General features: G+C 41.1%; 1 protein-coding gene across 1 annotated transcript in view; it reads right to left on the bottom strand.

The window, feature by feature from the left end:
• CLIC5 (chloride intracellular channel 5) overlaps positions 1–15,927 on the bottom strand; it is a 98,764-nt gene extending 82,837 nt beyond the window's left edge. Inside the window, exon 1 of the mRNA XM_067544935.1 lies at positions 15,415–15,927. Within this exon, the coding sequence (XP_067401036.1) occupies positions 15,415–15,867 (453 nt within the window). The 5' untranslated portion in view covers positions 15,868–15,927. The remainder of the gene's footprint in view (positions 1–15,414) is intronic.
• Between the last annotated feature and the right edge of the window lie 2,978 nt (positions 15,928–18,905).

Here is an 18,905-nt window from a genome sequence, read left to right as displayed (position 1 = left end):
TGCCCCTATCTGGCCAAGCTCTGAGCCTTTCAAAAAAAAAAAAAAAAACCATCAAAGTTTACAGTTGTTCACTAGAGACGTCTTTGATTTTAGTAGCTAAAAGCTTCAAAGATTCTGTCCTCACAGAGCATGCTTCCTCACAGTTCTTCCACAGTAACCGAAGTGTGCATGCGCTGCCCCCACCAAGTGACTGAGTAAAATCCAGTCCACGACTACAGGGACAAAGCTGGGCTTTCATTGTAATTGCTGCTCCCAGCTGCCTTGGGCCAGGGGCTGGGCACTGGAACTGCGGGCAGGCAGCCTGTCCTTCTTGCGGAGGAGGAAGCTGTCTGATTGAAAGGCCAAGGGGACAAAAACCAGCCTTGGGAGGGAAAGGAGTAGATTGGGATGAAAAGTGTGGTGAGACTGGGACTAGAGCAGGATTTGAGGGAGAGGGAAACTGGGCCTGGGAGCCAGGGAGGCTAAGGCTGGGACTGGAAGGAAAGGAATGGTTGGGCAAGAGACTGGAAGCCACTGAAGAAAGTGGAGATGGACTGAGAGTCTGTTGGCTGGATGAAGAACATTGAGATTGGATGAGCAGCTGAGAGGAGTGGGAGAAGGGGAGACTAGGACTGGCTGGACAAAAAGCCTGGGTCTAGGAACCAATGTGCGGGGAACAGGGAGGGGAGATGGAGATCTGGGATTGGCTGGGAAAAGACATTGGGACAAGAAGGGAGGAAACTAGGACAAGTAACTGATGAGGAGTAGAGAGAAGAATGAGGTCAGAAGAGGAGCCCAAAGAGGAAGACAAGGACATCTTAGATGAGGATCTGAGATGTAGGGAAGTAGGAATGGCTGAGCAAGGAGACTGGGACCACATATGGTAGGGGAGAAAGAAAGACAGTGATTAGGAGGGCAGGGAGAGATTGAGACTCAGACAGCAAATCCAGAGGGGGAGACTAGGACTGGGATGAGAAGGATTCATCTGCTTTAACAATGAGACCCTCCTTTCTGCAATCCATTGCCTAATTCACTACACACCTTCCAACTTCTATAACAAATGAGGAAGGGGTACTACAGCCAGAACCTCCCTTCCCTACACAACCATGGTTTATTCTCAGAGCAGGTCCAACTTGTGCATGGAATGAGACGGGATCCTATGGAAAAAATAGTAAGTGATCATGTAATTAAAGGCTATCATAATGAATATGTACAAGGGGAATGAAATAAGCTTATACTTCTTATGTGGCATCTCCATTGCTGGAGGTTTACAACCATGGTTGCTTTGTTCCATATGATGGTCTGCTAATCTCTTCATGGATGAATAGTCCTTTTGATCCACCCAGGACATCACATTGTCAATCCAAGATCTTCTTTTTCTGCCTCATGTTCTTCTGCCATCAACGTTTCCTTCCAGTGCCCGTAAACATGCATCACCCACTGAACCTCTTAAAAATGTACCCTGCAAATCAAATATTTCGTTTCATAAGATCTCTGGCTGGCGGTTGCTGAGTTCCACTCATCTCCAGTACTTTGCCATTGGTTACATGGCCATGACATTTTCAGAATTCTTCTATAACACGATAATTCAAATGATTGTGGTTTCTTTATTATCAATTGTTTGAATGTCTGTGTCTCACAGCTGTAATTTAACACAGCCCAAATGGCAGTTTTTAAGAATCAGAATTTAGTCTTCAGATTTAAGTCCTTTCTCATCAGATGTTCATTCTTCCAGAATGTCTCTGCACTCTTGCTGTCCTCCTGACTTCAATATGCTTAGACAGGCAACCTTAATTCTTGCATTCCCTAACACTTGAGTGTTTGACTTTGCAATCTTAATAGTGTTCTTTCAATGTAGTTTTTTATGTGTGATGATTATCTATATTGTGGTAGTGCCTACAGGCCCAACCAAAATCAAGCCCTATTGTGCTAGGTACTGAATAAAGTACATAGCTATACTTTCTGCCCCCAGAGAGCTTACAGTCTAAAACGACAGATAAAGGCTGGAAGGGGACAGAGAGAGACATATGGAGGGGAAGTAACTTGCCCAGGGTCAGTGGCACAGCCAAGAATACAACAGATCTCCTGAATCCCAGTGCAACATCTAATCCAAAAGACCACACTGCCTGTACTGTACATAGAGAAGGCATTTAGGGTTTGTCTACACTGCAGCTGGGAGCATGCTTTCCAGATTGAGCAGAAACACACACTAGCTCTGCTTGAGCTAGCAAGCTAAAAATTGCTGTGTAATAAGGGATCGCTTGGGCAGCAGCTCAGGCTAGCTGCCTGAATATAAACTCACTCAGACGCCCTGGTACATACTCAGGTGGCTAGCCCACACCATCACTTGTGTTACCCCCACCTACATTGCTAGCAGGTGTCTGTCTACCTGAGCTGGGAAGCTGCAGTGCAGATGTACCCTGAGGTACACTCATGCACTCTGAAGGTTTAGCGGTTGCACAGTTGTGGCCTGATTGGCAAGACAGGCTCCCAGTTTGCACATACAATTACCTGACTGGTTCATGCAAACACTGCCTTGCACATGAAACTGCAGATATTTTGCAGGCAGTTTCACACAAATGGTCACAGGTCAACTTGTCACCACCTGCTTTGAAAATCTGGCTGTGTTTCCCTACATTTATTTTGAAAAAAAATATGATTGGGTCATTCCTCTCATGAGTCAGCCAGTCCAGGGAATACATACATTTATCTGAAGGGTAAATGCTGACTGGAAATTAACCAGAACAATGTGGTCAATCGTGTGTGAAACCTGTGAAACACTTCATATCCTTCCTTGTTGGCCTCCCAGAAAGGAATGCTTTCTCAGTTTCCCTGGTCTCTTAGGTTTTATACCATGACTATTTTTAGCTGTTACCAGCTGCAGTACCCAGAACCAATCAGATCTCAAAGCTTGAAAGGAATTTTGCTCTGGTCCAAACTTCATTCTCTGTAATCTTATAGGGAGGAGCCAAATAATCAAGAGTTTATTGCTTCAACCTTTGGTAATTAGTAACAGCTTTCATTAATGCAAGATAAGACCATAGCCCAGCATAGTAAAGGGATCAGTCAGGACTGGACCAAAATTAATATGAGTCAATTGATCAACACCTTTGACAAAACTACATTTATTCGAATTAGGAAAAATGTAGCACGTCTGATGAAGTTCAATTCACTCTGCTAGACAGCAGCAGTATGAGAGAGGAAAAACTATCTGTTTGTATGCTTTACACAAATGAGCTTTTAGCTGTGTGGAGCTGAGACAATATTTATCTTGGATTATTTAGAGTTTGTTGTGCTCCAGACACCTGACTCCTTCATTCACAGAAGAAAGACAGCCTCTTGAGCACTGGCCACATAATGTACTGTAGTACGTCTGTGAGAATAAAACTTCTGGTGCCAGTAAGGTATCTGGAGTGAAAGACTGAGCATCCTGAAGTCAATGGCAAACCTTGAATTGACTTAAATGGGGTCAGGATTTCACCCCCTGTATATAGCATTTGTTCAGAAAGGTAATCTCTTTCGTTTCAGTGAGCTGAGTAGCCAACATATTGTTACAGACACAAGTCTCATCACTTAAATAATAATGCTAAACAAATGTCCCTTTATACATTTGCTCTGGCAAGTTTTATTGTCTTTAATCTCAGAGATCATCAATGTAGAGGGATTTGAACAAGAGATAATTAAATTGTAATGGAATAATTAGCTCGATCGAGTTTCCCATCTTATGACATCAAGATTCTTCCATGATCCTCTCCCTATGATAATATTTTGATGCAACTACATCACTTGTAAAGTGAGCGATGGCACTGCAGAATTCTCCCTTTGAGCATCCTCCTACATGAACATTGTGGTCCATTTCAAACATACTGATAGGATCCTTAGGGCTTGATCTTTCAAGGTGCTGAGAATTCTGGCCTGATTCAGTAAAGTACTTTAGCATACACCTAAGTTTAAGAACGTGAAGTCACTCTCAAGAATATAAATAAGACTATTCACGTGCTTAAAGTTAAGCACATACTCAAGAGCTTTGCTGGATCAGGCCAGAGGTCTTAGCACCTTACAGAACTGAGCCATTAGAGAACATTTTTGAAAAATATTGGAAGGATGTAATCTTCGTACATAAAAATATTTTCTGGATCTCTCTTCAAGTGCTACTTCTCTCATGATGCATACAAGAAAGGGCATGCTGAGGGGCTCTGTTTCTAATGGTATTTTAAATTAACCCGGCCTTCCTGCCTGAATCACAATATAGAGAACGTGAAAGCTAGAAAAGTCCTCTTACATCATCTAGACTACACCACGCTGATGCAGGATTGTGCTATGAAGTATATTCTCCAGCACTTTGTCTAGTTCAATTTCAAATAATGAGGCTTTCACTATTTCCCTTGAGAAACTATCCCCTAAATAGATGTAAAAATGAGTAACAATCTCCTCAAGTTCAAACTATATTTTCTTTTCATTCCAAGTTGACTTAATTTTATCCCATTACTCCTAGTTAATGAAGACTCACCAATGCTCTATAAGGACCACCCTGGCCTGTGATCGGCTGCATCTGAATAGTGCAGGCTCACCTAATGCAAGGCCAACAAGGCGTCAACATTACAAATAAAGATGAAAATGTCAAAATTAAATCAAGTAGACATTAAGTTGTAAAACAAGAGTATATGCAAAACTGGTCTGTGCAGTCAGGGATAGAGACCCTATTGTATGTCACTGTTTTGAATTGAGTATACCTTAAGGAAACATTCAACAAGATGCAAGTGCATTTGGCTAGAGGTCAGAACAAAGACCAAATTCATTTATGTTTAGACTCAAAGCTCCTGCTGCTCAACTTTGCCTCCCTCATCTCAAATAATCTGTGTGGCTATAGTCCTGATATTGTATTTACAGATGCTAAGTGTATACAAACACAATAGTGTAGTCTGAGGAGGAACCCCCCTCCAAAACTCAATTAAGAACCTGGAGAGAAGTCCTTGAAACACGGCACTAGTGAACTTCACACTCAAGACTCAACTCCGAGACACTGAGTATTCTCCACATCCAGAGATGTTAAGGGGAGTTGCAGGCCCTTCTAACTTTGCAGAACATGTGGAACGGTAGGTAAAGCAATTGCTATTGATAGGAAAACCTGCTAAAGTAAATGAAAATTCTAATTTAGAAATAAACTATTAAATACACGAGAGATTAAATAAAACCTTTGATGGACTTTATTAATGTGTGATTTGCTCATCACATTTTATCCCACTTGCAATGAGGTGTTTATTAATATAGGTAAATAATGTGAGAGGAGATTGTCAAACACTTATTGTAGTATCATTTAGTCATATTCTGAAGGTAAAGGTCATCTGAACTTCCCCACATCTCCCAGATTCTATGTTATCCAGATTACTGTGGGCCAGAAGATCAGTGTTTTCTTCCTAACTTTGATATAGTTTTTCTGGGAGACTTGGAAAAGACACTTACCCTCTCTGTGCCTCAGTTTTTACATCTATAAAGTAGGAATGACAACACATCCCAGCCTCACAAGATGTGTTGTGAAACTTACTTCATTAATGTTTGTGAAATACTTTGAGATGTGTGGATGATGGTTGCTATAGAATTGCAAAGTATGCTATTATATTTAAAGTTGGGCCTGACACAAAACACTGGGCTCAGAGATCCCTGAACTCTGGGGAATTTGGATCCATACCCAATCCAATTTACATTTTGGCCCATCTCTATTGGGTTATAACATCTTCACTGAGGTCACATGTGTGGAAACATTGTGAGTGATGCAGCAACATTTAATAAGGTCACACACAAATATACTGAAAGTGATATAAAAAGAAACAGTCACTGTGGTCTAAACATAAATATCCTGCTTTCAGCTAATAAACCAAAGGTTCATTCAGAATCCAAGCATCTCCTGCTGTGTCCTTTAAAGAAGGAGCAGCTGCATGAGGAGTCATAATCTATGTCATTAGATAGGCGTATATAAGCACTGTTAAGTACTCTTGATGGGAGTTGTTTACATCCTGAAAGAAAAGCTCATAAACAAACGTACTGGGTAGCTATCACATCTATGCCCTTCCTCAACCATGGACTTGCTGATAATGAGGGACAAATATGTGGGTAATGTGATAGTTTTAAACAGATCAACAAATAAGTTATAGAATGGTGGAGAAGGTCCCTCAGTCAGGTGTCTCAAGACCTGAAAGGACTCCACACAGATTTTCTGCACAGTGTTCATGTTAAAATCCTACACAAACCAGCTCTAGAGCTAGTGTCAGCAAGTGTAATTCCAGTGAAGTCAATAGATTTGCATCTACTAATTTGGCACCTAAAATACAGAATAGCAACTAAACAAATGTATTTGAGAGACGGAAGCAGAAGTAGAGGACTTAGCTAAGGGTTTTGTTTTGTTGCTCATCACTACAAAGCCACCAAGGAAGCAGAAGAGAGTTGGAAGGCCTTTGGCCAACCTTTATCCAACCTTCAGAACAAAACAAAACCAAAAAAGCTCATAGATTCCAGTCAGAAAAAAGGGGTTAGGTGTGAGTTGATTCTTATTTGAACTAAACCATGTTGCTCAATTAGTGGCACATCAAATCAACATTAGCATGTTGGGTCATTATTAGGGTGACTATACATCCTGTTTTGGCCGGGACAATCCCTTTTTTAAGCCCTATCCCAGCCATCCCAACTTTTTTAGCAAAATTGGGCATTTGTCCCATAAAAAGTGGGGTGCGTCCCTTAGTGGGCCATGGAGGAATGTGCAGGGGGGTGAGCCGCGACACCAGCCTCGCATGGGAGGGAGGCCTCAGGTGAGCGGCTCAGCCTGGCCTGGCCCCGTGCGGGAGGGTGGCAGGGACAGGCAGCTCAGGCTGGGCTGGCCTCACATGGGCAAATGGCAGGGGGCACTCGGGCCTGCTCTGTGCGCAGCAGGGGTGGAGGGCTTACGTGGCCCTGCGTGGTGTCCCATTTTCCCTTTGGGAAAATATGGTCCCTCTAGTCATTATGACCCAGTAATCACAGCCCCCTGAAAGCACAGACAAAGGGACTCTCATCGGGAATGTAGTCTAGATTTTAAATGGCTATTTAAAAAAAATCCTTCTCTGATACCTTTCATACTGTAGGATCCCATACTTCTTTACACACCAGAAAGCCATATACAGCGTGCACCATTATAAAATAAACATTTGCCTCAACCACAGTCATTATCGTATGATATCATCTATTCTAAATATAGGATGATACCAAGGTTAATGGAGTGGGATGGCAAATATTAAGGTTATAATGGTGCTCAATGTATGAACTATACCTCGCAACCAATTCACCTGCCACTGAAATGCAACCAACTCTGGGGGGACGGACACAGTAGTTGTTTAGCAGTGCACTATTACTACACAGATATCATCCTCAGTGATATCATCAATAATAAAGTAACCAAAGCCCAAATAAGAGGGTTAATTTCAGCGCCATTACATCTTCATGGAAACAAACAACGTGTTTACATGGGAAAGAACACACTTGGTTGGGATGCAAATGCTATTTTTAAACATCAAAGAGAGAATTAAAAAATAAAAGAGCAAAAATAAGGCAAGGAAAATGCTGAGTTCCTTCAAGCAAGTGACTCTCTTTTCAGTTTCCCTTGACTATGACCCACATACTTGCACTTCATTTGTCGTCACTGAAATCTCAGTGCAGTAATAGCTTCCTAAAAATACGGCTCCATATTTTAAAGCTGTTGCTATGCTACTGTACTATACCAAGCCATTGCTGGAGCCAATATCTGAAGAGAAACAGTGATGTCGGCTTCACATTGATTCATGGACCTTTCCAGAGGGAGAAATGGCCCATCTGCACAGTGCATGAACAAGACACGAATTCAGCGGAGGTCAGGAGTAAAGCTTTTTACCCTTTGTACCCAAAAGATTGAGCAAGATGCTGTGCCTTGGTACTAAAGCACACATTCTGTTCATAACAGATAGTCTGGTAATTCTGAATGGGAGGTTATCTCGTACAGAATTGCCAGTTTGCTAATCTTCTCATGCACACAAAACAATTTACATAAACATAAATCAAGCTGTAAAGAGAGAACCACAGCACAATTCTCTTCTCAGAGGATTACTGTCGCAGATGAGAAACACAGATCAGAAGGTCAGTTTCTCTCTTGGTTTCTACGTTAAAAGATAACCATCCTACCCTCTGATAAAGTGGCAGCAACAGTATATTGTGCAGCCATGCTGTGGACAATCCCTGGACTCCTGCTTTCTAGGCTGCTAGAGCCGAGGGGGCTGAGGCTGAGATCCCCTACACTGGATTTACAGTATAATCCTTTGACTTCAAAAGAGTTGCTCCTCCTTTTAACGATGTGAGATCAGAATCAGGCCCCAAGACTATGAGAGACCCAATGCTCTTGAAGCCTGAAGGCAAAGGCTAACTGTGTAGCTGTCGCATTGCATTATGGTTGCTTGTTAATGGAGAAGGAGCGATGGAGTCTCAGAGGATGGTCTTGATCATTCAGTTACAGTTAGAAATGTTTCTTGGGAAGGTACTAGAATGAGGAAGTGAGCTTTGTCTAGGTTCTGTACTCCAAGCGGAAGAAAATTTTGAAAGGACAAAACACGAAAGACAAAGATATCCTGGATAAAGTCTACCAAACGAAGGGAAAGTTCTGATGCCCTTACTCATGCAGTATAGCGCTTTACTGCACCAGTGGACTCACTAAAATTAACCAGACTACTGGTGGGGTAAGGCAGTAGTCAACAGTCAGATTTTAAAAGATATTTTGACATTGCTTGTGCTCAGCGTTGCAATGTCCCACTGATTCAGGAGCCTAAATCTCATTTTCAAACGGGATTCAGGAGTCTAAATATTGGATTTCAACTGCTAAATTCCCAAATCCCTGTTGAAAATGAGATTTAGGCTCCTAAATCAGTTAGGCATTGAGACGCTGAGCACAGCGATGGCTAAATACTTTTAAAAGTCTGGGCCAACATGAGTGTACCCAAATCTGATGCAAAGCTAAGACATTGGCTTTCCCGTCAGTCATTGCCACCACCTCCCGTGTGTTAGTTAATTTGAGTTGCTATCACAACTTGGTATTACAATAATCGGAACACTCGGAAAAAAACTTTTCAATTATTCTCTTGCTCAAGCTGTTCTGTTAACACTCTTTAAAGACCCTGAGGAGGGTCTCCATTTAACCTCTCCATTTCTCAGTTGGCTCATACGTGGAAGGAAAATAACATTTGCTTATTTACTTCAAAGAGGTGTTATAGTGAATATTTATAAAGCATTTTTAAAAGTGTCATATATATCCAAATTATTATAATTATTTCATCCACATATATAGAGGCAAATTTTCAATCTGGCCTTAACCAGACCTCCATTTTTGGGTGTGCAAAATTTGCTGGAGGGAATAACTACAGATATAATTTTGCACCAGCATTCATTACTATGCACTGAAAATGAAACCTGCAGTGTTTGCACACTGTGGCCACAGAAACAAACCAGCATTTGAAAATCTGGCCCATAACATGAAAAACAGATACTCACATTTCTGTAAATTTCCTTAGCCTTAATAGAAGCTGCCCACACAAAATTCCCATTGAAAGTTAAAAAAATAAATCTAGATTCAGTGCTCCAACAACTCTCCATGATTTTTATGAGTACTCAATTAGCCATGCTGATATGGGCACCAAAGTTATTACTTGCTTCAGATGGGTAAAGGGCATCCAGTTCAATGCATCATTGATCTTAAGATAATTTTCTAGCACTAAATATTTACAGCATGTGCTTTATTGACCCAAAACCTAAATATGTATTTTAAAATGAAACTTTCTCAGTACTATCCATGTTTCATAGGCCATGGGAAAACTAATAAATGGAAAAGTATGTGGTTTCAATAAGTGTAATCTGACAGACTTTCACTTTGTCATGATTATAGTGCCTTTCCTTATAATCATCTACTGAGAACAGACAAAGCCTCTAACCATTGCTCCATTAATCTCTAACAGCCCAATCTTGGAAATAATGAATGAGGTAGTGGGTGCCCTTGACTCTCAGTGACTTCTGAAGGGAGCTAAAGGAGTTCAGCACCTCCAGGAAAGACTCAACACTTTGCAGGATCAGTCCCTTCAGACAGTAAATGTGCTTTCCATCTTGGTTGATAAATTCCTGAGAAAATTAATAAACAGATCTAATCATCACAAAGGAAAGAGTTAAGAGATAAGAATTTAAATGCTAATCTACAAAGCAGTTAGGGTTTTTCTGTCCTTAAATTCACACATGCATTTTTGGGTTAAGTTATGGGTATTCCTGTGTAGGGAACTGAGGCAGCATTTAGTTCTCAGAATGCCTTGCTAACAACTACAGTGATCAGTAACGTTCATACTAATGGAGTGTTGAATTTGTGTCATGCTTCCAGTTGTTCAGCTCTCCTTCTGATTGTTTTTTTTTCAATGTAAGATGTAATAGATTGAAAATTGTATTATATTCTGCAAGATATTTTCTTTTTACACATCATAAGATAATGACCACAAATGATAACACAGCACTCATCTTTGTCTCAAAACTTCTAAACAATTTCCATCATTTTCTTGATCATCATTTTCTTGTCCTTGTGAAATTCCTGTGTCCTGAACATCCAAATTCACACCTGCTATCTTTTTTCAGAGGCTGCTTTTCCCCATTCCTATTAATTCTTTATTTCTCCTTCCCATTTGTGTAACAATTACATGGACTGATGTTAAATTTATACTATAATATTATCCATATGCACCATTGTCCTTTGCTGGATGTAATCTGAACTGCTTACCTGTGTATTACAGGCCCTGTACTGCCAACAGGTAAAATACTTTCTCCTTTTGTTAAAAACAGACAAAATAGTATTAAAAATGTAATACAAAAAATGTAGATTGAAATAACACCCAGACTGCAAAGTAAAGCAGTCAAACTCCCAGGAAAAGACAAAGTTAAAAGGTTGCCTGTGCATTAACATCAAGGGAGTTCAGCGAGCACAACAGGGGTTCAGTCCTTAACAGGGAGCCACACTATGGGAAAAGATGCTCACAATTTGTGCATATTGTGGGTTTGAAGAGGCTATATTTCTAAACAAAGCTGCATCTCAGTCCAACTGCCCATGTAACTAGTACCCTAAGTTGTATGTCGATCAGATTTCAGATTTCAAAGGCTTTTGTTTGAAGAAACCACAGGCTTATTAAATAGGTACTGAGTGGTTCTGACAAGTCCAGACATGCTGGACTGACACAAACATCTCCATGGTTAATGCTTGTTGTACTCTTTATTATTAGAGGTACAGTGAACTTCTTGATAAAGATCACATACTAAATTCTGCTCCAAATTACACCAGTGTAAATCCAGAAGAACCCACTGAATTTGAGTAGTAAAACTCATTGAAAGATGAATTAAGAGGCAGACTGTGATCAAGAGTCAGCACACACCAGCATTTACAACTATCTGAGATACTGCAATTATTTTTCTATCCTAAGCCGAGTTCAGATTGCGCTACTTCCAGAGTATACAGTGAGCTGGCTGCCATTTTGTTTTCCTCTTCCTTTTCCCTGGTTCTCTGTCAGCAGCTTTCATTGTCTGACATTGTCATCTCTTACCAATTCCAAAGATTTACTGCTGCCTCTGTGTGCGTGTGTGCACACTACTGCTGCCCAAGAGAAGAGGTCCTTCCAGATTGCTACCTGCTGTATAGGAAGGCAAACCCAGAAGAGGAGCACAACAGTTTGAAAACAACCATCCAGCAAACCTGACTAAAATGAGGCAGACACAGAACTCCATTCAGCCCAAAGGAGCAATCACAGGCTCCGTGGCCAGAGATGGAAGCTGGGGAGCCAGACGAGCAGAGCCAAGTTTTGGGAGGTCCCAAAGGAGGAACAGAGTTCAGCCACTGGAGGAGTCATTAAGGAAGCAGAGCACAGACAGGGGGAGCAGACCCTAGGAGGAGAGAAGCTAGGTTCTGAGCAGAGTCCACTGGGGGGCAATGAAAAGAGGAGGTGAGCACGGGGCAGCAAAAAGGAAAGAGATCCCAGCCATGGGAGGAGTCAGAGAGGTAGCAGAGCCCAATTGTGGGAAATGAGGGAGAACCAGATAGAAAGCAAAGCTCAGATGATGAAAAACAAGAAGAGCGGAGTCCAGATGGGATATCAGGGCTAATCAGAAGGAACAGGGTACAGATAAAATAGGCCACCCCATTTTGATTTTATCATGTTTTTATCAAGTCTTAAATAGTTTATTTGCTCTAAAATATACTGGTGCACAGAAACCTTGGGATTTGATGGGCTGTATTAGAAATACATGGTCCATTATTAATTATCCATTGTTGTTTGTCCAAGGGCTCGGTTCCTAAGTGTAATGGAGATGATAGAAGGGGAAGTCTATTTTGCAGTCCTTGTTCTAACTTAGCAACAATCACAGGCAGTAGAAGAGAGAAAGATGCTTTCCCAACTCTTTTAAGTGGAGACCCCTTTTAGGCTGCCATTCCCCATATAGGAGTGAAAAACACCAGGGAAGCTCCCTAAGTGAATCTCACAGAAATTCAAATCATTCCCCTCCCAACTGCCCAAGAATGGAGAGAAGATTCTGCATGCAGATCCCTTCCTGCAAGGAAAGGGAGGAAACACTATCACCCCCACCTCTGAAACCTGTGCATGTGCTCTGAGGGATTCTGGTCCACTTTGGGGATAGAGGTGAAACTTGGGTTGGTTGGAGGCAAGAGTGGGAGGGGCCAGAGCTAGTGGCGATGTACATTCTCTCCTCTCTGCCCCCATCTTGCTTAGGTAGAAAAGATAATACAATCCGGTGACCCCTCTCATAGGGCAGTTTGCAGAGGTGGGGGTGCCAGCTAGCACAGCTCCACTGAAGTAACACTGCCAGGGAGCTGGGCACCCATTAGGGGCCAGAGCCAATTCACATGAACAGGACCACTGTGTGGATGGACCTGGTCTTCTGTAGATACCCCTGATCCCCGCACTTATTCCCAACCAATAAGATGATGTGGAGGGATTTCCACCAGGCGATCCTTGCAGAGATTTTCTCCTCTAAAGCCTTCTTCAGGAGGTTTTATCATGGGAAGGAATGATCTGGGTCAGAGTTTCCAGTCCCCTGTGCAGATAATTTCCACATAAGGTATGATCTGGCTCAAGAGTTGCAGGGGCTTTTTGTCGTCTTTTTTTTTTTTTTTTTAAGTCCAGGTACATTAGTCCTGATTCTCCTCTCACTTACACCAGTTTTATACTAATGTAACTATTGACTTCAAGAAGTTAATCCTGACTTACATAGATGCAAGTGAGAAGAGATCCTGCCACTCTCATTCCTGGCATCAGCGTGATCAATCTTTCTAATCGTTAGCTGAATTTCACACGTATAAATCTGCATTACAATGGGGGGTTTTAGCATCTTCTGTGCACTTGTACTCCAAAATATTCTACAGCATAGCTGCAATTTTCATGTGCAGAAGTGGAAGTTTCATGTAAATACAGGTAAGGAAGGGAAGATTTGTTTTCAGCTTGAGATTTGAAATGAGATAGAGAGTTGAACAAGTGGAGAAAAAAAGGGTTACTGCAGATGGCACAAGCGGCAGAGGAGAAGTCTCTTGGAACAAAGGTGGCAAGAATGAATGGAGGGACAAATAGCAATAATTCCAAAATCCCCAAATGTTGTTTTAAAAAAGAGTTAAAATTCCTAAGGAAACAAAATATACTTAGCTATGACATTAGTTACAAAACCCAAGCACTTATAAGTAAGGGAATGACTGGGAAAGGGCATCATAAATCTTACAACACCCACATAATAAACACCTTCTTATCAAGTGCCATGAACCAGTTGCCAGCTGAGGTAAAAGAAGATCTTTGTCAGCTGTCGAGTATAGAAGGCTTCTTATGTTCTTTCTAAGCAGTAACCACACAACAGAAGGCAACCAAGTGCTTTCCACACATAGTGCCCTAGCCTGCTCCCATTGATGTCAGTGGTGAAAGCCTCTCACTTACATCTGTGGGAACAAAAAACAGGCCTAAAACTCACAAGGAAAGCGCTGGATTCGTCACACCAAGACTGAATGCCTTTCTAGAATGTGCTGTAGTCAAACCCGAGTTACTGGGCTCAGTGGAGGGGTAACTGGGTGAAATTCTGTGGCCTTATGTTATATGGGAGTTCAGACCAGATGATTTAATGGTCTCTTCTGGCCTTAAAACCTATGAATAAAAATCATTAATAACAGTGCATGAATTTGCAAGGAGATTTAACTGTACATGTGGGATAACTGGAGGGACAGTAAAAGACATTTTTGACCTAGAGGGAGATAAAGGAACATTAAACAAAAGAAAAATGTTCAAATTATAATACTTTTAATGTCTTCTAACTGGAAAATAGTTTAATTAATTAATTTATATCATCCAGAAGTGTTCTCCTTTATTCTCTAAGAAAATACGGCAATTTTCCAGCCAAACCAATTTTGCAAGCCAAAGGCGTAGAGACTTTGTTATTACTTAATAGGGCTTGTAAAAGACAATCCTTTCCCTCTCATTATCACACGTCAATGCAAAGGTCATTATATGCTGTTGCTTAATATGCTCAATGTCAAATGTTAAAATTGCTGAGAGCATTAGTGGTAACACAGACTCAAATTCTCCTTTCAAAATATTCAGATCACTTAGGGCCAGATTGTGATAGGGACTATTCAAAATGAAAAAGGGTAACTCCTCAAGTTGTCCCATTGAAGTCACGGGACTACTCATGGAGTAAGGTGCTGCTTACAGTAAGTAGTGCAACAGAATTTGGTCCTCAGATAGTAAAAAGGGAACAATTTCAAATGTTTTGTTTACAGTTTATTCAATATTGAGAAAGGAGGTGTAGCGAGGTCTTCTGAAGGAAGCATAACATTTATCTAAGAGCTTAGGAAAATGTGATTTAGAAACTCAGCAAGGAAAAGAGTGAAACGGACTCCCTAGGGATTCAGACCTGACTTGAATTTCACTAATAGACACTTAAAATCTGTGTCACAGAAATAACTTCATCTGATTGTTGTAATAAATAAGTTGGATATGTACCAAAGATGAACATGGAAAGAATTTCCCTGCTGCTCTTCATTTTAAAGATTTGTTTTCCTTTTATATTAATATTTATAGCACTTGATCCATAGCTCACTGAATAGGAGTCTTTTCATTGATTCAGTGTGATTTGGATCAGGCCCATATAGCACTTTTCATCCAGAGATCTCAAAATCAGTACACACAGGTGGGTAAGCAGTATTTATCCCCATTTTACATGGAGAAACAGAGTCACAGAGCAGGTAAGTGACTTGCCCAATTTCACATAGCATGTAAGTGGCAGAACTTAGCACACACTTCAATGAGTCAGAAGATACTTGGATTGATTCTGGTTCTAATGCTACTGTACATGTCTAGGAGCACAAGCCCTTACCTTAACAAAGAGGAAAATCTCACAATCCTGAAAGTTGTCAGTTTCTCCCAAGTTGTTGTTAGTAGAAAATCTGGTGGAAGTTGGGGAGCTGGTGGAAGTGCCCGGGCTCTTACAAAGACTGAATCCAGTAGGAGAAGGAATTTTATTTTCAAACACCATCCTTTCTACATGTTTGTCACTGTGCCTTGGGTGCATCATCTCCATCTCTTCCTGGCGATGCTTGTCCTCTTCAGCCCCTTGCTGAGAGGACACAGAATTACTGCTGCTGTGTTCTGGGCTCTCCTGAAAGCTGATGTCCATTCTTTCTGGAGTGGTGTTGGAAGAAGAAGATGCTGGGTCTTCATAGACTTGGTCATAAAGATGATCCCCTTTTGCTTCCTCTGAATCTGGAATCTCATAGAGGCCAGTGTTCTCTACATTTTCATAGATGTTGGTAAAGCCCCCAACTTCCATGCTGGCTGGTTGGTTGGATTTTGCCTTTCTTTTGGTACGTTGGGGGGGCTGGAGATAGCAACAGATAAACACTGTTTAAAAGTAAGCAGTGTTTGTGGCGTGCTTTTTGAATGCACTGCTACACATGACAGGTTTCCAACAATCATTTACTGAGAGCTTTAAATCAACAAACTATACTTCCACTGAAGTCAAAGATAAGGTCACTTAAAATCACTTTTAACCCCTTCCTGGCTCAGAGCACTTGCAACAATATTTAATCATTATTTGTTCTTCCCAATAGATCTTAGTCAGACTTCAGTATATACAGTGAATCCAACTCAGGCAATTACCAAGAGACAGTAAAAGTCAGTTGTGAAGTAAAAACTGGTCTTTATCTGAGAGTCTAAGATAACTTTGGGATATTTTGCTTAAAGCCTAGAGGAGGTAGATCTCACTGTACTGATTTTTTTTGAGCATCATTGAAAAGCAAGGGTAACCAGCTCTGATCACAAAATGCTACCAACAATGTAAACAAGCTGCAACACTTCTGTGGTTAATCGCAAGCCAGTGAAGAATCAATTACAGAAAAATAAATTAAAGAAGTAGCACAGTGGATAAGGGACCAGACTGGTTGTCTGGAGATTTGAATTCTCGTCCAGGCCCTGCCACTAACACACTATATGACCTTCAGCAAGTCATTTCACTTCTATCTGCCTCAGCTTCCCCATTTGTAAAGTGGGGACAACAACATCTACCCATATTGGTAAATTGCTTTGAGATCTAGAAATAAAAGTGCTAAGTGTTATTATATTACATTTAAAATGTATTATAGGTACATTTATATCCAGGTTTTATATGTCCTTTTTCTATTAGAGACGGTCCAAGTCACAAAGTTTGGATTGGCAACTGAACTTTCCAAAGTTTGGGGAGGTTCAGATCTAGTGATTGGATTCAGGACATCACTCATTTCTGACTCTCCTTATATTCTTAGGGCTCAACTGCATTCAATCCTGCATGGGTGGGCAAGGAATGGGAGAAGATGAAAGGAGACCTTTCCTCCTGCACCCCCATGAAAGAGCTTGGCATAGTGAAGTCCTTGTGCTTCTCTGAGTTGAGTGCTACCACCAGTTCTGGATTCCTCAGAGGAACAGAGGAGGTTGAGGAGACAGCAAAACTGATACCCCACCCACGTCTGCACAGGACAAAGAAGTGCACACATAACACCATTGTTAATATGTGGAATAGCTGATGCTGTCCCCCTGAAATCAGGAAATTGTGGATTAAGGTTGTTATTTTTGTATTCAGCCTATCAAAGCTGTAATAAAAATCAAGCAGCAAAAGTGTAGCAGCCTTTAAATCTACAGGCAGCTGGATTCATCACCTAAATCATTCTGATTTACGTATGTTTAATTTTTATATAGACAATAAAAATGCTGTGAATGGAATTTGCATTCCCTATCTAAAACTAACACCATAGGTAGAGTTAAATATCAGAAGGAAAATGAGATACTTTGATACATGATTACATTTCTGGATAGGCACAAATTGAGGATTTCAGGGATGTATAATTCATATTCAGTGTGTCACTCACATAATTCTTCCAGATCTGCAAGCAATGTCAGCAAGCAGAACAAAGCACATTTCCCCTTCACTGTTTCCGTATGTAACTGGCACATTGCTTGAACATCTTCTCAAATCCAAATTAAAAGATTATCAAACTTATGTCAAACCTCATCAAAAATCATGTGTCAGGCCCAAAGAACCATGAGACTGACTTACAAATCATGAGATTTTAAAACAATAAATATGGGGGGGGAGGATTATTTACTTTCTGTTTTTCAAACCTCAAGTTATTGGGTCCTGTTTTCAAGCTTTTCTCTGCAATCATGAAGGTTAGAAACTTGCATTTTTTAAAATGAAAGCTGAAATTCTTGCATAATCATTTGTCTCCAGGACCTGCGGGCTTCAAATAAAATATGAAAGGTTAAATTCTGGCTCCATTGAAGTCAATGGGAGCTTTGCCATTAAATGCAGCCAAGATTTCACACCAAATATTGCAAAACTTGCAATAAAATCATGGGGGTTGGCAGCACTGACAATTTTGATAGGCTCTGAATTCTGTGCAGCTCCCAAAACTATATTAAGGGGCCCGATTCCACAGTCTTAGGCATATCTTGTCTTCTCCTCTATGAATGTGAAGGTCCCCCTGGTGGCAGAACCAGTGCACTTCCACTGCATAAGAGGACTGAATTCAGAGCAAGGAGTTGTACAGCACAAGAGCTCAGCTGCATGAGAGCTCCTGAATAAGAAGGACCAGGCAATGAATGGTAAAGGCAGAAAATCTTCTGCGGTATGAAACCTCCAGATGCTAAGATGCTACTGAAAGGCAGCTTCATGCAAACCTGCATCTCCCCCAGCACAAAAATCTGCTACCGGGCTGAGCACTAGAGCAGTGGATATGGCCTCATATGCACACCCAACACATCCGTTGATTTCAGTGGAATGTTTGGGTGCCCAAGGTAAGCAGGGTCATGACATGACTTGCTTGCTTTATCCCTCTGAATTTTGTAGATCATACTGTGTGGACCCACCCCCACCTTATAAAACCCAAGGTGTACCTAAGGGAAAGATGGGTGGGGATAGAGAGACAGCTCTTCAAAGCTGCAGTTGAAGTGAGAAATGTTATTTATTTCAACAGTAATATTTTTAAAAGGCTTTGGGGTAGAAGCATCTCTCTCCATATTCATCTTGCGGAGTAGAATGTGCTGCCCCACAACTGCTTCAGTCCATCCTTCTCCAACCTTACCCCTTCTTTTAATATGCCTCCTTGGCTTTTTGGAGCTTTGTTTGGGCTTATTGTTTGTTATTTTTGTATACAGCCCAGAGAGCTTGGGAGAGATGCGGAGTGGAGGAGCCCATTGGTTTTGTATGACATTTTTCTTTGGTTTGCAAATTTTCTTGCTTTTAAGAAAACGATTGGTGTGTTTTCAAACTTTGCAAGAACATAAATGCACTTCACCGTCTATCCTGTGCTGTTCAAAGCCTTCTCTGACCAAGGG

The sequence above is a fragment of the Emydura macquarii genome, unplaced genomic scaffold (genome assembly GCF_026122565.2).
Source record: "Emydura macquarii macquarii isolate MOO-44397 ecotype Brisbane River unplaced genomic scaffold, CSIRO-AGI_Emac_v2 contig_1039, whole genome shotgun sequence".
NCBI classification, from domain to species: domain Eukaryota; kingdom Metazoa; phylum Chordata; order Testudines; family Chelidae; genus Emydura; species Emydura macquarii.
Note: the sequence above shows the minus strand (reverse complement) of the source record. Positions and strands in the feature narration are given on the sequence as shown.